The following is a 24,516-nucleotide window of genomic DNA, read 5'->3' as shown; positions in this document are numbered from 1 at the left end:
TTCAGAAACGCTTCTCTTGTCATTATCACTCTACATTTTGTGTCCTCTCTTCATCGGCCACCGTCAATTACTTTACAGCACAAATAGAAAAACTTATCTTCTACTTTTAGTGTCCCATTTCCTAACATAATTAGCTCATCGTTGCTTGATTTAATTCGACTATATTCAGTTATGCTTGTTTTGCTTTTGTTAATGTTTATCTTATATGCTCTTTTCAAGACATTGTTCATTCCATTCAACTTCTCTTCCAAGTCCTTTGCTGTCTCTGACAGAATTACAATGTCATTGGCAGCCCTCAAAGTTTTTATTTCTTCTCCATGACCTTTAATTCCTTCACTAATTTGTTCTTTCGTTTCCTTCACTACTTGTTCAATGCACAGATGGAATACCATCGGAGCCTGTGTAACTCCCTTTTCAACCACTGCATCCTTTTCATACCCTTTGACTGTTATAACTACTCTCTGGCATCTGGACAAGTTATGCATAACCTTTCGCTCCCTATATTTATCCTCTCCTACCTTCAGAGTATCAAGGAGTCTATTCCAGTTGACACTGTCAAAAGTTTTCTCCAAATCTGCAAAAGGTATAAACGCGGAACTGCCCTCCCTTAACTTACCTGCTAAGATAAATCATAGGGTCAGGACTGTCTTGCGTGTTCCTATATTTCTGTGGAATCCAAACTGGTCTTCCCTGAGATCGGCTTTTACCCGTTTATCCATTCTCATGTAAAGAATTCGTCTTAGTATTTTGCAAACATGACTTATTAAACAGATAGTTTAGTAATATTCACACTTGTCAGCACCTGTTTTCTTTGGAATTGGAATTATTACATTCTTCTATCTGAGGGCATTTCGCCTATCTCATTCATCGTGCAAACCAGAGGGAATAGCTTTGTCATGGCTGACTTTCCCGAGGCTATCAATGGTTCTGAAAGAATGTCGTCTACACCTGGGGTCTTGTTTCGATTTAGATCTTTCAGTGCTCTGTCAAATTCTTTTCGCAGTATCATATCTCCCATTTCATCTGTATCTAAATTCCCTTCGAGTTCATTTGCCTTGTATAGACCCCATATATAAGTATACTCCTTCCACCTTCCAGCTTTCACTTCTTTGCCCAGCACTGATTATCTATCTCAGCTCTTGATATTTACACTGATACGTCTCCTTTCTTCAAAGGTTTCTTTAACTTTCCTACTGGCAGTACCTGTCCTTCCCCTAGTTACATGTGCTTCTCTGTCATTACATTTGTCCTCTAGTCATTCCTGCTTAGCCATTTTGCACTTCCCGGCAATTTCATGTTTTTAAACGTTTGTATTCCCTTTTGCCTGCTTCATTTGCTGCATTTTCACATTTTCTCCTTTCATCAACTATGTTAAGTGTGTCCTGTGATATCCAAGTATTTCTAATACGCCTTGTCTTTCTACCAATTTGATCCTCTGCTGTCTTTGAGTCATTCGTTGTCTAATGCTCCCGCAGAAACTCTGAGAAACTTGCAGTTCTTCCAACTTATTCACATCGCATCTCCTTAATTTACTACCTTTTAACCCATAAATTGTGGCTGAAGTCCATATCATCCCATGGAAATGTCTTAGAATTTAAAATCTGTTTCTGAAATCTCTCTCTCTTACGCTAAAGATAAGAGATCCTTTAACAGCTGGAATGACAATAAAAAGTGATAAGAATCGAGAAGCTAGTGTAGAAGCCAAGTCGTGACATACGTAGTTCTTTAGAGGCTGACATTGCAATATCTGGAAGTTCAGTTGACAGCAATAGAATCAGACTAATGGAAATAAGGTAAATACTTGTAGAATGTTTGGAGCAATCACACAACTCTAAGCCACCACAGCAAAATTTTAATTGTGACAACGCAGCATCAAGGTAACCAGGCCCAAAGCTACCAACTTAGAAGGTACTGGAGGAAACGTAATAAAACTTAATAATAACAAAGCATCAGAGGAGCACAATATACCTGCAAATATATGGAATCACTGGTGACTATATGTTAGCATGTCTAACAAAAATTATTCAGATAATCTCGGAATCAAACACAATGCCATCCAAATGGGGTGGGTTATGCTTGCCATGACTGTGGTATTTTCGATAAACACACAAACGATGCCCCACTCCCCCAGGTCGCTCTAAATGGCGAGCGCCTCAAAGAGCTCAGCATTCATTTTCTGGGTACGGGCTTCACATACCTAGGGTTCCTGATATGGGATCTGGTGAATGTTGACGTCCCTGTCACTGTAATCTATGGGCATGCTTCACTGACAACCATTTGGCATGGCAGCAGAACGAATGGGGATCTTGCATTGTAAGGTGACATGGTCTCCTGACCTTCATTTCTTACATATTCCGACCTCACAATCGTATTTTGCACATCAAGACGTTTTATTCGAACCCAAACTCGATAAGGTAGAGTCAATTTTGTATGAGTTCATGTAAGCGATGTGCAAATCTAATAAGTAAATCGCAAGTGCGCACCAAGGTTGAAAAGACGAGTCTGGCGTACATAACATGATGGCCATAAGAATTTTCGTTCTAAAGAGGAAACCAGCCTACTGGGAAAACTGTCCCTTCAGAGGGCTGGGTCAACAACATACCTACTTCAGCTGAAGCGACGCCCAGAGAGAAGACAGCTTTTGCCAGAGCGAAGGGATAACGACCCCCGTGTTCGACTTAGAAGCAAATTCCGCTACATTGTGTGGGAGCGCCCAGAAGAGGCATTTTTTCATGGACCGACTGCATAGTTAAGGAGTTCTCACAGGAGGAAAGTATAAGCCTAACAGAGGAGCTACAGATTACCGCAATGGTCGGCTTGAACGAAACGTCATTCTCCCGTTTAAAAGAGCAACGCTGATTGGCGGAATATTTCAGATGCAAAGAGTCATAGAAGTGAGGGAAGGCAGCGAATGACATACCCTTGCAACTTTTCCAGATTAAGAGGCACTTCTATTGTCGCTCTTCGAGCGGGAACACGTAACGAGAGCGAGTGCGCTTGTACGTGTACGCAAAGGGCGAGGAATAAAGTCTCTCCTCAGTACTTCACTGGGAGAGCACCTCTGTCGTTAGCAAATCAGAGTGACACTCTATATTGAGTCGCTCGCGAATAAGCGCTGATCACTGTGTTGGCCACCACATTTATTGTGTGGTGTGAACACGGACAGAGTACCAGTTAAACGCCAGCGAGCGAGTATTGAGTGGCATCGCGGTGGACAGGTTATCTGACCAGTGTACCACGCCAATAGTTGGACTAGGGGCGGATAGGAGTCCTTCATTTCATCAAGGCGTAGGAAGAGTTTGATTGGCAAAGGTCAATCCATATAGAAAGAGATACTTGAGTTATTTGTCTGCAGCGAGTGACGCACTCAGCAGTCGTCGCAGCTCACGGTATTGTGCGCTACAGCGTATGCAAGCCCCATCTGTCCTCCATAACAGTACACTCCATTACATTTCTCATGCGACAGCCTTGACCGTACCTAGGAAAGTTATTCAAGTTGTGTAGGTGCGGCTCTCAGCCATTCTGCCAAGTAAATAACATTTTTAAAGAAAAGGGAAAAAATAACCTTTCTATGCGTTGTAAAATAATAGCATTCCTGTCCATAAGAGGCAATCTACTGTTCTGGAAGAACCCGGAAATTTATTACTATTTTATAAGAAAAAGTTTCACTTGATTTCTCACAATTTTTTGTAATAAATAATATTTTTCGTTGGTTTAATGGTTTTCTTTCACTAACTAGCAATAGTCTCATACCCAAGCATTCCACTAGTCACGTAAGAATATACAGAATAATGTTGTGTCTTTTCCTTACATTGGACAACTCCAGAAGATATTTGTTGCTGAATGTTTTTCAAGCAGTTCTTGTTGGTACATTAGGAGCGTCTGTCTGACTTTTGTAGTAGCTTTAACTGCCCAGATTGCGACGATGGTACAAGTTTCCACAAAAAAGAAACCTCAGCTTCAGGGTGTGCTACATGCCGATGCGGTGAATTGCTGTTGAAGTAGAATGGTCACTAGCAGGCAACATTTGAGGACACTGTTGTGCCTCAGTTATATAAGGCTTAATCGGGCAAGCGAGCCTCTCGGTGTGTGAACCCTACCTAGGTGGTCTGTTTGTTTCCATAGTTGCTGGTAGGAACACTATGGCATGCACGGGTTCTCCAACATTATCTTCTGATAGGCAAGCTATCCCTTGGGCAGTAAGAAAGAGTATAAAAATGTGGCCCACCTGCTCTGACTTGATATAAAGTTAAAGCAATGTGTCATAACTGGACCTACCCGCAGCATTAAAAGTCTTTCTTACAATAACAAGGGAAGATGATACGTTTGAGAAGATATATAAAGGGTCTCGACAGCTTGATATTAGTGATAGAAGCAGGGTTGCACAACAAGCAAGCACCCTCCTGAAGTTGTTGGATGAGTATCTGATTTCGGTTTCATTGCATCATACCCTTAACTATAGTTGAGGAGTAGTAATACGCAGTGACTTGCATATAGACACTACAGAGATTAAGGAGATTTTGGTGAAGAGAGGGTCACTGAAGCAAGAAATTCAGTATGTTGCGTGAATAGAACACTGGAAAAATCAGAATCGCTTACACTTTCATTTCACCACTTTTGCCACATTGTATTAAAGCTGGATTTACAAGACTAAACGTCGGATCTACACCTAATGTGCACAGATGGGACGCTGGGGGGGGGGGGGGGGGGGGGGTACTTCAGCGCCAAATAGGTTTTACACTCTGGTCCGTCCAAGATAACTTCCTGTTGATAGCCAAGTAAAGAAAGCTCCCAAAGTCTCTCTTGCTATAACAAAAAGAAAGGACAATCAGCTGTGCAATCATTAGCAGTAGCGAATATTGTGTACAGTTTTCATGCAGCGTTAAAGAATCGGCTATACTGGGTACTGGGATGTTCATATTACATTGTAAAATAGGTTGCACGACAGTTCGGGAATAAACTATCATGTAACATCACCTCGCTGTTGCTTGTAACATGTATGTAGATAAAGTTTTTTTGAGATGATCCTGTAGCACAGGGCAATGGGTACTATACCTTGTTTTTGTTCTGCATGATCATTGTCTGATGTGTTTCATGCCATGGGTGGAAAATTTTAACGTGGTTGCAACATTAAAACATGAAAATACACAAACAGACTTACTCAAAAGCCTCCTCACACTGAGTCATATCCTCTAGAGCAAGAGTGTATTTCGTTGGAAGGCATATTGTAAATAATAAATGGAGAAACATGAGATCATACAATACTACACACACATATCGTTGAGTTTTACAATGCTCATAAATGAAGATAATGTCTAGATAATCTCACAAAGACAAGGATGGCTTGTGTACAAATTCAAAACAAACTCAAAATCAGTTTAATACGAAGTTACTACATCCACAATTACCACATTGCAATACAGAATTATTCATTTCATTGGAAACATATCATAGTAAGTGGCTTATCACACTGGACAATGGGATTCACAGAAATGCATAAAGGTACATGGAAGAATATACATATAATCATGAATTCATACAAAGTCGGTATACAGCAGGAAAATGTCATGAATATTAAAACATTAGACAAACTCTCCTGTACAAACACGTGTGTCAGTGTATAAATAGGTTGACCTACGTATTGATAAATAAGTGTCATAATCCTGATATTAAGCACTGACAATCTCATACAAATTAACACAATTACAGCATATCTTAACGACAAAATATCATAAGATTAGGGACAGGAAGAAATGTACCACTACTGATGTTGCATATCAAGAGTAGTGCATAGGTCAACAAAATGACATAAGGTTTCGAATGCAAACAGGAATATTGCTGATGGTCCATGTAAATCATTCATATACTGAGTTCTTGCTGAGCGCCCGACAGGCCCAGTCTCTGATACCATTATAAAATTGAGGTTGTCACTGAAAGATAAAAGCACAAAAGAAACATATACACGTTTCACTGTCCTCGAGCAAGCAGACTGTTCGTCACATGAATTGTTCTTGTGAGAAGTTCCCCTCAGGAAATGACATGTAAATGTAAATGAAACGTTTAATGTTTATAGTGTTTGTAGTTCTCATAGAACAGCAACACAACTGATAAGTTCAAGCCAGGAGCTCGTCTGAGCAAGTAGTGGCACACATCGAATGCAATTAATTATTAATGAGCTGGCTCACATAAAACTTCATGTTCAAAGTCTGCTTATGACAAGAATTGTTTTCTTTTCGGATTTAATTCAATGTCTATCACAATGAAGTTGCGGAGATCCCTTCTCTAACGTCTGACCAGTCTTCAAATGATCAACGAGCAACAGTAAAAATTTATGTCACTGACTCACAAATAATCTGATGGTATGGAGAATGGCATAATAATATTCAGTCTCAGATACAAGAAGTATGGAGCATATGCAACTTCAATTTAAATTCATCTGCATTACTAGACTCAAGGTTTAAGTTTGTAACCGAGTAAGAGTTCGTAGCAATTGTCAGATGGGTATTGTTCATATATTTAGCTCGACCTTGTGGGTAACACAGTAATGAGTTCATAGACAGTTTCTTCTGCAGTCACCCCACACATGTACGCCAATGGCTAAGGTCGACTTACAGCCTCCATGATAAGTAATCATGTGGAGAAGGATTCGACGTCATCTGCAGCATGGCTCTGTGATGAGACCATCGAGTGATGTCACGGCTGTGTTAAGCTGGTAAGCATAGTGTAATTTCCTGTGGTGGCACACCTCAGTGTGTGCTGCAGGTCGCCTAGATGTAGAACTGTTTGAGCAGCTCTGGCTTGCTCTGCTGGTATGGAGTTTAAGTCAGTATGCACCAACAGGTAAGCAGTGCTTGAAAAGGATCCCATGTGTGGGGTTGGAAGGCGGTGCCCCCATTGGCAGCAAACACTCAGTTGGATGCGTGTCCTCCCCTCAGTAGTGTGTCAAGGTCATATCACTCTCCCTGGGCTGCGGCCTTCACTGTCAGTTGTATGACTCGAAACCTCATGTGGACATATCACCCATGTCGATTGTATTGCCCTCAGGCAGTGTTACATGGGAATATTAGACATACAGAAATGAAATTTGCATACTACCCATGATACCCTATGTGCTTGGTTAATAAAACCCATAACACCACACATGTGGTTATTACAGCTCTCTGGCCTCAAAAAAGTGATGAAGGAATAATAAAATACTCTGGCTCTTAAGCCTTCAAAAACAACAAAAGATTCATGGTCCCTAAAAGTGAAAAGAACGAACTCATGTTCCTTGACCTTTCAACAAACGAGCACAAACATTCTAGAGGTGAACAATGAAGTATCAGTTAAATTTCTAAAATTTATTGTTTATAACGGTCGCTGGAAGACGAAGACAGATTATTACATCATTAGTAGTTGTTCTGAATGCACTTAATATACTTTGCATACTATTGAAGTTCTCAGGTGTCCACGGATGCTACACGTAATCCTCTGTACTTGGTTGAACGTTTACACTGGTTTAATTATGGGCGTGCCCTAAGGCCAACAACTGAGCTGACAGCATGTGTGGATGTAATCCCTTATGGTGAGTTTTCCCCACTCTCACGAGTCATTTCTTCACTTAAACGCCAGGAATCATGAAAACAGTTTGTCAATGTACATCTTGGATAATGATTCTAAAACACGTATAAGACACATGTGTTTTAGAATACTTATCCAAGATGTAGAATGACCAACTGTCTTCACGATTCCTGCAGTGTGTGTGAGACACACAAGTATTATATATGGCTGACAACAGAGGAAAACACAAAACACTCTCTTGCAGTACTCATTAGAACCGTAATGCATTGACGTAGCACAGTTTTAGTACCTGAAATTGTGACCTCTGTTTTTTTAAGTCAGAATGCTATTCACCAAACCTTTACATTACTGTAGGATATTTAACATCGCAACAACGAACTTCTTCCAAATGACGGTCGCATAACCTGTGAACAGTATACACAAAATGCACAAGCAACTCCAGATTCTTGTACCTTTACATTTCATGGCATGGTGGTAATGCGTCATTTCATAACATTATCACCCAGTGCCTCGTACTACTGCCTTTCTTAAACACAATAAGAAAAAATCCTATAGGTTCTGCACTCTACCACATCTGCAAAAACATAAAAGGCATGGTGCTCCATTGATACCGACAATTACCTCACATTGCTTCACGCTACTTGCATCTAATATCAAAACTGTAATACACAACTTATCTTTATAGGACAAACTTATTCAATCCTTTCGTCATTATCATTGTCCAAAACTTTCTCAGTGGTTTACATCTTACTGGGAAATAGTCCACATGCAATTCGTAACAAAATCCTTCATACCATTCTCCTACAAGTTTCATTATACGCTTCACCAAAGCTGTGAGACTGGTTGTCTTGTCTCTAAGCCTGCCAGTCCTCTCTTGGTTTTATTTTCATTTCACCTTTCACGTATTCAAATTTATCTCCTCTGGTAATTCTATCACCGTTTACTCACTACTCCTCCCGCGCAGTCCATGAAGGCCCAAAGGCACCGACCGGCTGCCGTGACATCCTCAGCCCATAGCCATCACTGGATGCAGATATGGAGTGGCATGTGGTCAGCACATTGTTCTTACAGCTGTATGCCAGTATCCGAGACCGGAGCCGCTACTTCTCAATCAAGTAGCTCCTCAGTTTGCCTCGCAAGGGCTGAGTGCTTCCCGCTTGCCAACAGCGCTCGCCAGGCCGGATGGTCACCCATCCAAGTGCTAGCCCAGCCCGACTGCGCTTAACTTTGGTGATCTGATGGGAACCGGTGTTACCATTGCGGAAAGGCCGTTGGCTGTATCACCGTTTACAGTGGGTAAATACATTTAAAGTTTTCAAAGCCTCTTTTAAAGTGCGAGATATATCGCCGACTTTTAGATTTGCGGCTCCTGATGGTCTCAATCTCATGTATGCTGTTATGTTTTATTTTCCTGACTTTGTACAGTCCACAATATATATAAAAGAATTTTCTTGCACAATCCTTTTCATGTCTTCAGCGTAATTTCATTGTCTTCAACGTCCTTACTAAGTCTCATTGCACTCTATGGTCTTCGTGACATCTCATTACTCAGTACAAAGCAGTCGCTTAACCTATGTGCACACAATGTCCAATTGCTACTGACTATGTTCATCTTTGATGCCAAACAACATGTCTCATTGCTGTTCAATGTAACTGCTGCCTTCTACTGTGTCTCTACCAAGAGGCTCGGCAGGCTTCTCGTTACTGGAACACTATTTTCCTCTCTTGGTTTTAATTTCGTTTCACTTTTCACACATCTACACCACTGGCCATTAAAATTGCTGCACCACGAAGTTGACGTTCTACAGACGCGAAATTTAACCGACATGAAGAAGATGCTGTGATATGCAAATGATTAGCTTTACAGAGCCTTCACACAATGTTGGCGCCGGTGGCGACACCTACAACGTGCTGACAGGAGGAAAGTTTCCAACCGATTTCTCATACACAAACAGCAATTGACCAGCGTTGCCTGGTAAAACGTTGTTGTGATGCCTCGTGTAAGGAGGAGAAATGCGTACCATCACGTTTCCTATTTTGATAAAGGTCGGATTGTAACCTATCGCGATTGCGGTTTATCGAATCGCGACATTGCTGCTCGCGTTGGTCGAGATCCAATGACTGTTAGCAGAATATGGAATCGGTGGGTTCAGGAGGGTAATACGGGACGCCGTGCTGGATCCCAACGGCCTCGTATCATTGGCACTCGAGATGACAGGCATCTGATCCGCACGGCTGTAACGGATATTGCAGCCACGTCTCGATTTCTGAATCAACAGATGGTGACGTTTGCAAGACAACAACCATCTGCACGAACAGTTCGACGACGTTTGCGTCAGCATGGACTATCAGCTCGGAAACCATGGTTGCAGTTGCCATTGACGCTGAATCACAGACAAGAGTGCCTGAGATGGTAAACTCAACGACGAACCTGGCTGCACGAATGGCAAAACGTCATTTTTTCGGATGAATCCAGGTTCTGTTTACAGCATTATGATGGTCGCATCCGTGTTTGGCGACATCGCGGTGAACGCACATTGGAAGCGTGTATTCGTCATCGCCATACCTTCGTATCACCCGGCGTGATGGTATGGGGTGCCATTGGTTACACATCTCGGTCACCTCTTGATCCCATTGACGGCACTTTGAACAGTGGACGTTACATTTCAGATGTGTTACGACCTGTGGCTCTACCCTTCATTCGATCCCTGCTAAACCCTACATTTCAGCAGGATAATGCACGACCACATGTTGCAGGTCCTGTACGGGCCTTTCTGGATACAGAAAATGTTCGACTGCTGCCCTCACCAGCACATTCTCCAGATCTCTCACCAATCGAAAACATGTTTATCCACTGTTTAGTGCGGAGAAATACGTTAAAATTCTTCCCGGCCTCAAACATCTTCCCATTCATCATCATCCTCTAAAGGTTCTTCATATTCCAAGGTATTTCCTTCTATGACTACCTCCTCTCCCTTCATAACCCCCTCTACGTTTGATACTCCTTCGTCCACTTCCATTAATCGTACTTTATTGTCTCGTGGTAGTACACTTCTTTCACTAGCCAATACAATGCCTAACATCTCAAAGCTCTCATTGGCTTAATTGCCCTGATTCTCCTTAAAGGTTAACTTAATTCCTTTCCCATCAAAATACACCAGCTTGTAGAAATTAAGGAAACTGAGACCGAGAATCGCTTTCACAGTCAGCTTCCATATAATCAGACAACTGGCACTAAGTATGTGTGATTAGTATGCCAAGTCAGCTGTGACCTGCTCCTTTACTTCCGGTCACTTCCCCTGTCCTCTGTTCAGTTGTCAAACAGAGCGACATTTTATGATAGTTTTTTTCTTCAAGTCTTCTTCATTGACAAATAAGGCTCCTGGAAGATGAATCCCATCTAATGGCAGTTTCGGAGCCCCGAACGCTAGTCAATCTCTCCTCATGTTTCCCTCTTTGTCTTTACCTTGTGGATTCCTTCATTGATTTGAACCAGACACCTCTACAATTTCTGCACCCTTTCGTCTCTGGTCATAGCGTCCTCTGCAATTTCAAATTTCATAATTCTTCCGGGTTATATGGCCGTGGTCCATGGAATTGTTCTATTCCTAACGTTTCGTCCAATACTACGTTGGACATCCTCAGAGGTATGGCTGGTCCTGCTGAGTCCTGCCGACTGACGAGTCGGGCGTCGGAGAGCGGCCTAAACGCCAAGAAAAGTGGGCGTGGTCAAGTTTGCACATAGTAGCAGAGAGAAAACTAGTCAAAGATAAAATGTAACTATCGATAATCGTCATAGATAAAATCACTTATCGATTCTGTAACATTGTCCATATCTCGCTTAATTTCAAGGCCTCTTCTTTTCTATTAAAATTATCTTCATGTTTATAAATTTCAATAGCCTGTCTATACAGTCGTGGATAATAGTTCGTCGTAGCACTTAAAACTGTAGTTTCAGAACTATTATCCACGACTGTATAGAGAGGCTATTGAAATTATACACCGTTTTCTAAGGTTCTTCCACTCCTTTATGTTATTCTTCGGTCCTTACGTAACGCTCGTCGTTCTTCTCGAACTGACACTTGTTTTCCTTCGCCATTTCAATGAAGAAGACTGGAGATCAAAAGGTGGCAGTGAAGGAGGCGTCAGCGCTGTTTGCACTCTGTGTAACCACCTCATGTCCTTTGGCTAAGAAATTCTCTGTTGCTTGAGACTCTGTCGCATTCTCCCCACATAATGACCCATCTTCAGACTCGTCCCTGTTTACTCTGCATGTTATTTATTTCACTAGCCATTGCCACTGACCCTTTCAAATTCCTTTCATGCCTTCCTCTAACCTCAGTACTTGTTGACCTGCCTCGTTTGGCGTCTATCCTGAATTTACAGTTTAAGGTTACAAACTGACCTGCTTCTTCACACTCAACTGTACTCATCTTTTCTAAACTACGTGCACGAGCATGGATTAATCTTGACAGAACAAAACACTGATGCAAAACAAACACTTTTCCCTAATTACCAATTTCTTACGCTAGAAGTGCCATGAAACTACCAAAAACACGAACACATTTAAATATATTCCCCAAAAGTGCAACGTCAACGCGCAGGACGACGACAGACTCTACTCACCAACCTTAGCTGTAAGAGAAACACAAATTAGAACAGCGCAAGCAACTTATAATTATTTTAAATTCTTGAACCTCATTTCTTATTGTGGTGTTTGTTTATATCTTTGTGCCTAAAATACAATTAGTAACATTTGTTGACTACTTCGAAATTCCTGACTAGGGCTCGACAAACCGCTCTTTAAGGTGTCAGTTGAGCTGTTAACCATACCTCTTAGGTGCTAAAGTTTGAGTCTGGTGGAAGGAAGCTCTCCATAAGATCGTGCAAAGTGAGGAGAAACATCGTTGCACAATGGATAAGGTAGTTGTTGTGGTCTTCAGTCCTGAGACTGGTTTGATGCAGCTCTCCATGCTACTCTACCCTGTGCAAGCTTCTTCATCTCCAAGTAACTACTGCAACTTACCTACTGCTGAATCTGCTTAGTGTATTCATCCCTTGCTCTCCCTCTGCGGTTTTACCCTCCTCTCTCCCATCCAATACTAAATTTTTGATCCCTTGATGCCTCAACTACGCGATCTACCCGTATACCCTACAGCATTCTTCTGCAACACCACATTTCAAAAGTTTCTACTCTCTTCTTGTTTAAACTATTTCTCGTCCATGTTTCACTTCCATACAGGGATACACTCCATACAAATACTTTCAGAAACGACATCCTAGCACTTAAATCTATACTCGATGTTAACAAATTTCTCTTCTTCAGAAACGCTTTCCTTGCCACAGTCAGGCAACATTTTATATCACCTCTACTTCGACCACCATCAGTTATTTTGCTCCCCAAACAGCAAAACTCATCTACTATTTTAATTGTCTCATTTCCTAATCTAATTCCCTCAGGATCACCTGATTGGATTCGACTACATTACATTATGTTCGTTTTCTTTCGTTGATGTTCATCTTATATCCTCCTTACAAGATACTGTTCATTCTGTTGAACTGCTCTTCCAGGTCCTTTGCTGTCTCTGACAGAATTACAATATCATTGGCAAACCTCATAGTTGTTTTTCTTCTCCATGCATTTTAATTTCTACTCCAAATTTTTCTTTTGTTTCCTTTACTGCTTGCTCAATATACAGATTGAATAACATCAGGGATAGGCTAAAACTATGTCTTACTTTCATGCCCCTCGACTCTTATAACTGCCGTCTGGTATCTGTAAAAATTTTATATAGCCTTTGCTCCCTGTATTAGATCCCTGCCACCTTTAGAATTTGAAAGAGAGTATTCCAGTCAACATTTTCAAAAGCTTTCTCTAAGTCTACAAATATTAGAAACGCTGGTTGCCTTCCTTAATCTATCTTCTAAGATAAGTCGTAGGATTAGTATTGCCTCACGTGTTCCAACATTTCTATGGAATTCAAACTGATCTTCCCCAAGGTCAGCGTCTACCAGTTTTTCCATTCCTCTGTAAGGAATTCGTGTCACTATTTTGCAGTCGTGACTTATTTAAGGGGCTCCGGAACGCCCTATACTTGCAATGTTAAAATAACGCTTATCAATTACATCTTTCCTCACAAAGTATTTGAGGTAGGAAGTTGAACTTTTTACAGATTATTTATTGGAATATGGGCTACAACTTAACACAGGGATTTTACAAAATTTTAGTTCAGTTATTAAAGATGATTTTTTTTCAATTGTAATGAAAATTCACAACATTTTTTTGCAATTTTTTATTTATATATTCAAAAATATACAGTTTTTTGGAAAAAGGCTGTGTTAAATTATGCAGAAGGTACTGTGTAACATTTACTGAAAGTTTGAAACAAATATGTTTGGAAGATCCTTAGAAAACATGTAATTAGTATGAGAAAATAAAAGTTTTGGGAATCGAGTGACAAAGATTGGATTAACTTTTTAGTGCATTCCAGGTCCATAGGATGGATTATATTCATCCTCTGCAAACTCCTCCTCCAGCTTCCTCTTGTTCCTCCTCCTGTTTACTCTTGCTTGTATTTCTAGACTCTTTACAGCCCTGTCTACAGCCCGAAGGCGTTCCTTGTCTAAAGCAAGCATCGCTCGTTGTTGTGTTCGTAGATTTTGCTACCATTTTCTTCAGTTGCAGTTACTGCAACACTGTTCCAAAAGGTGGTCATGTATGAACACTTATCACATTTCAGTTGTATTTCACTAGCAAGTCCTACGTGCTTTATTATGGAGAGTTACAGACCAACTTCACTACAATGAATACATCTTACACAGTTTGAAAAAATTCCTTTGAGAACCGACATATCAAATATTTCATTCACATCCGATTCGCCCATAAAACATTCATAGTTTTCACTCATTGAACCAAGCTTCTTCTGTGAAGTATTTTCTTTCCCACTTTGACTGTTATGGGCAGTTGTACTTGAGAGGTTAGGTTCACTCACTTGGTTATCGTCTTTATTGTTTACAGTAATAACACATACCTTTGGCTTTCCAACATTTCTCCTTTTCTTAAAAGCCTTCAGAGGATTTCTAATAACTTTACTTTTCTCATTATTATACTTCAACAAAACAAAGACTCAAGAAACAGAATTAATTACGAATATTTTCGAGATAACGACAGAGTAAATAAACATGAAACAATCGACAATCACACCAGCGATGTATATTGAACCATCACAGGTTAGCCACAACACATACTTTATCTCACATCACTAAAATGTACCTGATGAACACGGACGTTAATAATAACACCATTTGACAGCAGTTTAACAGCGCCACAGTGGGTCACGCCCATGTAGAACACATTTCAAAAAAAATTTAAAAATAGTTGTAGTCTTCGGAATTGAATAAATTATATATCTATTAAAAGGTAATAGTCTGCAGATTCAGAAAACGCAAAAAAGTAAAAATTGAACTTTTCATGATTTTGAGCCTTTCCGGTGCCCCTTAACCAGTAGTTCGGTAATTTTCACACCTGTAAACACCTGCTTTCTTTGGGATTGGAATTATTATATTCTTCTTGAAGTCTGAGGGTACTTCGCCTGTCTCATACATCTTGTTCACCAGACGGTAGGGTTTCGTCATTGCTGGCTCTCCCAAGGCTGTCATTCGTTCTAATGGAATGTTACCTACTCCCGGGGCTTTGTTTGAACTTAGGTCTTTAAGTGCTCCGTCAAATTCTTCACGCAGTATCCTATCTCCCATTTCATCTTCATCTACATCCTCTTCCATTTCCATAATATTGTCCTCAAGTACATCGCCCATGTATAGACCCTCTCCATACTCCTTCCACCTTTCTGCTTTCCCTTCTTTGCTTAGAATTGGTTTTCCATCTGAGCTCTTGATATTCATACAGGTGGTTCTTTTGTTTCCAAAGGTTTCTCTAATTTTCCTCTAGGCAGTATCTATCTTAGCCCTAGTGATATATGCCCATACTTGCTTACATTTCTCCTCTAGCCATCCCTGGTTAGCCGTTCTGCACTTCCTGTGGATCTCATTTTTGAGACGTTTGTATTCCTTTTTGTCTGCTTCATTTACTGAATTTTTATATATTCTCCTTTCATCAATTAAATTCAGTGTCTCTTCTGTTACCCAAGGAATTCTACTAGCCCCCGTCTCTTTACCTACTTGAATCTCTACTGCCTTTACTATTTCAACTCCCAGAGCTACCCATTCTACTTCTACTGTATATCTTTCCCCGTCCTTGTCAATCATTCCTTAATGCTATCTCTGAAACTCTCTACAACCTTTGGATCTTTCAGTTTATCCGGGTCCCATCTCCTTAGATTCCCACCTTTTTGCTGTTTCTTCAGTTTTAACCTACAACTCAAAACCAATAAATTGTGGTCAGAGTCCACCTGTGCCCCTAGAAATGTGTTACAGTTTAAAACCTGGTTCCTAACTCTGTCATACCATTATATAATGTATCTGAAACCTTCCAGTGTCTCCAGGCCTCTTCCATGTATACAACCTGGATAACGTCTTACTGAGAGAAAACTATTAGAGATGACCCCATTAAGCATGAATGTATGGGCACCACACCTCACACGATTATATTCATGAAGGGGCTCATCTGTCTACCAATGGATACCAGTGGTTACTGTAACAGATTGATTTATCATCAAATAACATCAAATAAAATGATTTACCCACTGAGTCCACCATATAAACATTTAATAAATGGACAAAAGTTTGTATTTCAAAACTTAAGTATATCCTGTATGTAATAGTAGTAGCATATAATTTTATTTACTTTTAACACTGTCTGTGTGAGAATTCTCTATCTTATATAGAATGGTAGCACTGTAATTATTCTTCTTTTCCTGCTTAAATTATTCGCTCACCTTCTTATTTTAAATGGCCCAGAACAAAATTACTGTCAGTGTTACTTTCGTAATTTCTCATTTAATTTTTAGCTTTCTGCGTTAATATTGTAGTTCTGAAGCCTATTTTTCTCTGCTGGTAGCATCGCCTGTGTAAGTCATCTGCTTCTCTCCTATCATCCTAAACTGAACAGCACACCATAGTCCGATCCGCGAATGACGGCGGTTTGCACAGCTCGAGACGCTGATGGGCGTTGCATTGTTGCCACTTGCCAGCAACAGATGCGGTAAGGACATAAACAAGCACTGTGCTTGAAGAAGGCGAATATATTGCAAATTATGTCTGTCGCTTGCTTGTGCAGAATATGTAGCTTACCACCACCATCAGGTGTGACAACTCTCAACAAACGGAATAAAAAGTCACTGAATAACTCGCTGCAATCACGTTTAATGCTCTGATTGGCTAAGACGTTCACAGCAAAGCGCTGGGAGCACCACTGAACGCTGATTGGTTGTCGGAGAATGTGTGATGTAGATGCGCAGAACGAGCCTACACTCGACCGTCTTCCTTCATGTTTTTACAATCGTTGCTATTCACAGTGATATTGCCTCAAAACGAGCACTCTCTGCACCCTCACTCCTCTGTATTCGCTCAGACCTCCGGGCTTTGTTCTGGTGAAGTGTAACCGACCTTGAAACTCCAAGCTTTCTGAAACCCCATACCTGCCTGTGGGCCCCTCACCTCCCTCCCATCCCCCTCGCATACCGCACGGGCTATGCCAGACTCCAGGGCAGCAGATATCCCTACTTATAGCATTACAGCGGAAAGAATTCACAATGGCTATTTGCTACAACACATATGTGTAAATGTGCTGTCGTTCCTTTCCCACTCATAGCTAATGTCATACTCCAACTGGAGATGTGACTGAAGCCAAATATATGTTCCAGCTATGTTGGCCTCTATGGCTATGTGCTTCTGAGACACGACAGGTATAACAGAAGAGGTGGCAGTAAGGTTACATGGATACAAGCATACTAGCTTCACAACATCGTGCTCATGTCCAAAAGCGAGGACAAACAACCCGTACATACACTACTGGCCATTAAAATTGCTACACCAAGAAGAAATGCAGATGATAAACGGGTATTCATTAGAGAAACATATTACACTAGAACTGACATGTGATTACATTGTCACGCAATTTGGTTGCATACATCCTGAGAAATCAGTACCCAGAACAACCACCTCTGGCCGTAATAACGGCCTTGATACGCCTGGGCATTCAGTCAAACATAGCTTGGATGGCGTGTACAGGTACAGCTGCCCATGCAGCTACAACACGATACCACAGTTCATCACGAGTAGTGACTGGTGAATTGTGACGAGCCAGTTGCTCGGCCACCATTGACCAGACGTTTTCAATTGGTGAGAGATCTGGAGAATGTGCTGGCCAGGGCAGCAGTCGAACATTTTTTGTATTCAGAAAGGCCCATACAGGACATGCAACATGTGGTCGTGCATTATCCTGCTGAAATGTAGGGATTTGCAGGGATCGAATGGAGGGTAGAGCCACGGGTCGTAACACATCTGAAATGTAACGTCCACTGTTCAGAGTGACGTCAGTGCGAACAAGAGGTGACCGAGACCGACCGAGACGTGTAACCAATGGCATCCCATACCATCACGCCGGGTGATACGCCAGTATGGCGATGACGAATACACGCTTCCAATGTGCGTTCACCCTGATGTCGCCAAACTCGGATGCGACCATCATGATGCTGTAAACAGAACCTGGATTCATTCGTGCACCTAGGTTCGTCGTTGAGTACACCATCGCACGCGCTTCTGTGATGCAGCGTCAAGGGTAACCGCATCCATGGTCTCCGAGCTGATAGTCCATGCTGCTGCAAACGTCGTCGAACTGTTTGTGCAGATGGTTGTTGCCTTGCAAACGTCCCCATCTGTTGACTCAGGGATCGAGACGTGGCTCCACGATCCGTTACAGCCATGCGGATGCCCGTCATCTCGACTGCTAGTGATACGAGGCCGTCGGGATCCTGCACGGCGTTCCGTATTACTCTCCTACACCCATCGATTCCATATTCTGCTAACAGTCATTGGATATAGACCAACGCGAGCAGCAATGTCGCGATACGGTAAACCGCAATCGCGATAGGCTACAATCCGACCTTTATCAAAGTCGGAAACGTGATGGTACGCATTTCTCCTCCTTGCACGAGGCATCACAAGAACGTTTCACCAGGCAACGCCGGTCAGCTGCTGTTTGTGTACGAGAAATCGGTTGGAAACTTTCCTCATGTCACCACGTTGTAGGTGTCGCCACCGGCGCCAACCTTTTGTGAATGCTCTGAAAAGCTAATCATTTGCATCTCACAGCATCTTCTTCCTGTCGGTTAAATTTCGCGTCTGTAGCACGTCATCTTCGTGGTGTAGCAATTTTAATGACCAGTAGTGTATGTTCACTGAAGATAACCCTCTCAACAGAAAAGTGTCTTATACATATGATTTACAATCCACGAAAAGCTGGACAACTCTCCAGCTATGAATCCACGCTCTCAGGTCGTCAACCTATGTATGAAAAGCTGGAGCATTGTAGCTGGAGTCCTGCATTTATGTGTATTGTTTCCCATTCAAGTCTCACACTTCTTCGACTTGGGCCAACTCATTATATTGCTGACATTCATACTTCTATCTATACTTTCGCAGGCAAGAGAGTAATTCGCATGATCAAATTTCTGCGCCTAGCTTATCTGCTCATGCTGTAATATTCATGAATTATTGGTTACAATGTCCAAACAACAAACCGTAAGTCACCAATTTTAGAGGTTTTAAGCGCTTGCGTAAGTCTGAGTTTATAACCGACGCCTATGAAATTCTTGGCAGGGAATGGCAGGAAATAACTGTGACATAAATTATGAAGTAGCTAATTTCACTGAGAAACTCAAAATTTTACACGATAAACACGCTCTGATCAACTCAAACACCTTATAAGAGACGCAGTACGCAGGGATTATAAACGGCATCCGACGTCCGAGAATGATCTCTGCCACAAGCGACTACGTAACTGAGTTAGTCAGTCGGTGAGAAATGCAAAATTCAGGTACGCCCACTAGTTAACTGGGAATTTTAACAGGCCCAACTTCTTGTGGAAAAATGAGGACTACTAATAGGACTCGGGTAGACACTGGCCCCGGATCGAATTACGGCGATGGCTGGTGTGCCAGCCAGCCTGGATGTGGTTTTTAGGCGATTTTCCTCATCCCACTATGTGAATACCGGGCTGGTCCCCACGTCCCGCCTCAGTTACATGACTCGCAGACATCTGGACACGTTCGCACTTTTCCGTGGCTTACACTAGACGCAGACAGTTGGGGTACACTAATTCCGGACTGGGGGCTACCGGATGGCGACAGGAAGGGCATCTGGCCAACCTTTGACACTAACAACGCCAAATCCACAGTAACAAAGCCGACCCCACGTTGAAGTGGGGCAAACACACAAGGAAATGATTATGAACTTTCTGAGCAAATATCAATCTCGTTTCCACATAAATCACATCGTGACGACTGCTTTTATAAAAGGCAGTAACGAACTAAAACGAGTTATGGACAAAAAACTACTACGAGTTATAGGGATTTCAGCAAAGCTCTCGATGCTGTCGACTTTTATATCCTACTTGCTAAGCTCAAAAGTCAAAACTATCCTTCATGTCGTGTACAATGATTCCACTCATACCTTACATACCGCCAAAAGTGTGCAACGATTGGAGAAAAGAGGACACAGTGGATGAATAGATTCCCACAAGTATCAGTATTGGTCCCATTACTTTTCTCTTTGTATGTTAATGACATGTCGAATATTATCTTCCACTGCAAATGTCATTTACATACTGATGACCTACAGTCATATCTAAGTGCAAACCCAACAAATCGATGCACAGCCATCCAGAATGTAAATGCTGACTTACTTGCTTTATCTCAATGGGTCCCAACATAGATTTGGTACTTAACCCATTTAAGAGCAATCTCAACGATAAACAAAACAAACATTGCGTTATATCTACAACTGTTGACAAAGTTGTCATTTCGTCAGAAAGAAACCCAAAGAATTTCTCAGAGTGAGAAATAAGTGGCAGATGAAATAGTAACGTTTCTGCAAGGTGAGTCAGTGGAATGTGTGGTGTCATATACGCTCGAGTGTGTGGACAATGAACATGAGGAATACGCTGATGATGATACATGCTTAACAAGCGTAAGTGATATTGAAATAGGTGCCGAGTTCGAGTCCTGTAGTTCATCATCGTTGACGGACAGGGAGCCTTGGATGTAAAATGACGAGTACATGGACGAATAGAAGGGTGCGTAATAAGAAGAAAAAGATAGCCAAGAATGACTTTTCTCGGTAAAAGAAGACTGCTGGTATTAGCCACAGGCTTTGATTTGTGGAACATATTTCCGAGTATGTTTCTGGTGCACAGCACTCTATAGAAGTGGATTGTGGGCTGTTGGGAAACCGAAAAAGTGTATGTGCCGTTGAAAATTAGAATTAGAGACAGGGTCATATTTCGTTTCTTTAGTGATCAGAGGATAACTTCCTTGATCTTATAGGGAGCGGTAAAAGGAAAAAAAAAAGTACGGTAACATGGAAACTGGACAATATACGAGGTGTTCAAAAAGTCTCTCCGCAGTGCCGTATGATTGTTAGCCGCGTGTGCCGTATGTCGCAGTGAGTATACCGGAATGAAACTCAGTGAAATACAAGTTATTAATTTATTGAATACTCATTTTTACTTACAAATTTTCACATTAAATGTTGAAAGTGTCCTCCCTGTTGCTGAATACACAATTCAATTCGTCTAATCAAGTTTCCAAACACAATCTGTAACATTTCTTCTGTAACAGAAGCAGTGAAAGTGGATATTGCAGTTTTCAATTCATCCATGGATTTTGGACAGTTTTTATAGACAGTTGCTTTCGCTGCACCCCAGACGAAAAAGTCAGGTGGTGTTAGGTCAGGAGATCATGGAGGCCAAATTTCCTCTGAAATTATGCGATCACCAAAAACATCAGCAAGCAGTGACATTGAAACGCGAGCTGTATGCGCGGTTGCACCATCTTGCTGAAAATAATCGTTTAGCATTTCACTTAACACCTATGAATGGGTACAGAATATCACTGCAATTTGTGCGTTTATTGTTTCGTTGAAAAATATGGGACCCACAAACCAAACTCCTATTTTCACAAAATGAAGTGGTCCCTCATGAATACACAATGGATTTGCAGTACTCCACATACGAGAATTTTGCGAGTTCATTTTTGAACCATTGACAATAATGCAGTCTCTTGCCATGATCAGTATTTTTCAGTTCTTGCACGACTCACTTTGTGTGGGAAAAGTTCTAATTTTTTCCTTACAGCTGTGTGGGCCGTTCCGACACTAACATCGATTTCCTGGGCGAGTTTTCTTACTTACTTGTTCGGACTTATGGACATTTTATCGGAAATGTAGAGTAGTTTATCCTCAGACAAAACGCTAGGACGACCACTTCTCGGTGCATCTGTCACTGAACCCGTACTTCGAAATTTGTTAGTCAAATCTCGCACAGTGTCACGATGTGGGAGTGTTGTCTCCAGGAAAACTGAATTAAATGTTTGACGAACTGAAACTATGTATTTACTGCCAGCTTTGAACACTTGTTCTTCATTTTTTAGCATTTTAACAGTGACAAAAACGAAACAAACGAACAAAGGAACTAAACTTCAACGTTCACGTCAACGCGTAACGACACACACCAACGATACTACTGACGCTGGCTGAGAGAAACGAAACAGTGGAATGTTGGGGAGAGTCGACTTGAAGGGAAGTAACCCAGGCAGGCGAACAATCATACGGCACGCGCGGATAACAATCATACGGCACTGCGGAGAGACTTTTTGAACACCACGTACAGTAAAAAAGTTGAGAGCTTAGGGAATAACTGCTACTGTGAGATGAAGAGGTTGGCACAGGCGAAGATGTTGTGATTGTCCGTTTCGAACCAGCCAACAGACAGATGACCCCAGAATATGATGTAACAATCTGCGAACATCAGTAGAACGTACCTGCACTTTTTGTCCCATAGGGAACTCCAGCTGCACGTGTAAAACAGCGATGTCGGCGATGCTATGTGAAACAATTTTATCGACGCCAATCACATATCCCCCGCTTTCGCGGTCAGATGTTCCAACTCGCAGTGTTACTTCGCCGTCGGTTTCAGTCCGCTCGATACAGTGTTTAGCAGTCATGGCCCAAGACTTTCTGATGATGGTCGCTGCACATTCAAACACACCCCACCTCTCGAGACCCGCCATATAAGGGAATTCCTCGATAGATGTTTCCTCTCCGCCCAAGATACGGGGCGGTGCGAAGCAAACGGTGACATGTAGACAGCTGGAGAGCCACACAAGCGCGTCTGCACGAAGGATGCGGAAACTGTGGGCGCCCGACCTGCGACTGGGACACTGCGCGTGGGTCCCCGCCTTCATCTGCTGTTTCTTTTCCATTGCCGTTTGCGTTAACTTCCGACGTAACGTGCTCTGTACGGAGCTGAACGACTGCAGGGATGACGGGAATAGTGGGGGCCTGCGGCAGCAGCATTATACGACTGTATCAGGCTATGTAGAGAGTACCAAATGAAATTTATTTGTTTATAAAGCTGATGTGACACATAAAATCCCCAACATATCGTGATATTAGTATAGTAAGACCATGATATCTTTCACATTAATAAGGGGAAAATGCTGGTCAGCGTTATTGGGCATAAAAGCACACACTGATAGCAGTAGTCGTATGTAATTTCATAAGTTATTACTGTTTTCAGCACCCATACGAACATTATGTGGCACTAAACCTTTATTTAGACAACACAACAGGTACTGTTCAAGTAAATTGCTGTTTTAAGCATTTGAGTAGCAGTAGGGAAACTCCATCTACCATATGGTGAGCAAGATATATGAGACAGGCGAAATACCCTCAGACTTCAAGAAGAATATAATAATTCCAATCCCAAAGAAAGCAGGTGTTGACAGATGCGAAAATTACCGAACTATCAGTATAATAAGGCACGGCTGCAAAATACCAACGCGAATTCTTTACAGACGAGTGGAAAAACTAGTAAAAACTGACCACGGGGAAGATCAGTTTTGATTCCATAGAAATATTGGAACACGTGAGGCAATACTGACCCTACGATTTATCTTGGAAGCTAGATTAAGGAAAGGCAAACCTACGTTTCTACCATTTGTAGGCTTAGGGAAAGCTTTTGACAATATTGGCTGGAATACTCTCTTTCAAATTCTGAAGGTGGCAGGCGTAAAATAAAGGGAGCGAAAGGCTATTTACAATTTGTACAGAAACCAGAGGGCAGTTATAAGAGTCGAGGGACATGAAAGGGAAGCAGTGGTTGCAAAGGGAGTGAGACAGGGTTGTAGCCTCTCCCCGATGTTATTCAATCTGTATATGAAGCAAGCAGTGAAGGAAACAAAAGAAAAATTTGAAGTAGGTAATAAAATCCATGGAGAAGAAATAAAAACTTTGAGGTTCGCCAATGACATTGCAATTCTGTCAGAGACAGCAAAGGACTTGGAAGAGCAGTTGAATGGAATGGACAGTGTCTTGAAAGAAGGATATAAGATGAACATCAACAAAAGCGAAACGAGGATAATGGAATGTAGTCGAATTAAGTCGGGTGATGCTGAGGCAATTAGATTAGGGAATGAGAGACTTAAAGTAGTAAAGGAGTTTTGCTATTTGGGGAGCAAAATAACTGATGATGGTCGAAGTAGAGAGGATATAAAATATAGACTGGCAATGGCAAGGAAAGCGTTTCTGAAGAAGAGAAATTTGTTAACATCGAGTATAGATTTAAGTGCCAGGAAGTCGTTTCTGAAAGTATTTGTATGAAGTGTAGCTACGTATGGAAGTGAAACATGGACGATAAATAGTTTGGACAAGAAGAGAATAGAAGCTTTTGAAATGTGGTGCTACAAAAGAATGCTGAAGATTAGATGGGTAGATCACATA

The 24,516-nt window shown here is 41.6% G+C and overlaps 1 protein-coding gene and 1 pseudogene across 1 annotated transcript in view; both read right to left on the bottom strand.

Moving 5' to 3' along the window:
* Positions 1-22,997, bottom strand: part of LOC124605923 (trypsin-6-like) — a 34,524-nt gene extending 11,527 nt beyond the window's left edge. The window contains exon 1 of the mRNA XM_047137877.1: positions 22,557-22,997. Within this exon, the coding sequence (XP_046993833.1) occupies positions 22,557-22,997 (441 nt within the window). The remainder of the gene's footprint in view (positions 1-22,556) is intronic.
* LOC124607754 lies at positions 8,719-8,836 on the bottom strand (annotated as a pseudogene).
* Positions 22,998-24,516: the final 1,519 nt, after the last annotated feature.

This window comes from Schistocerca americana, chromosome 3 (assembly GCF_021461395.2).
Source record: "Schistocerca americana isolate TAMUIC-IGC-003095 chromosome 3, iqSchAmer2.1, whole genome shotgun sequence".
In the NCBI taxonomy this organism is placed as follows: Eukaryota; Metazoa; Arthropoda; class Insecta; order Orthoptera; family Acrididae; genus Schistocerca; species Schistocerca americana.
Note: the sequence above shows the minus strand (reverse complement) of the source record. Positions and strands in the feature narration are given on the sequence as shown.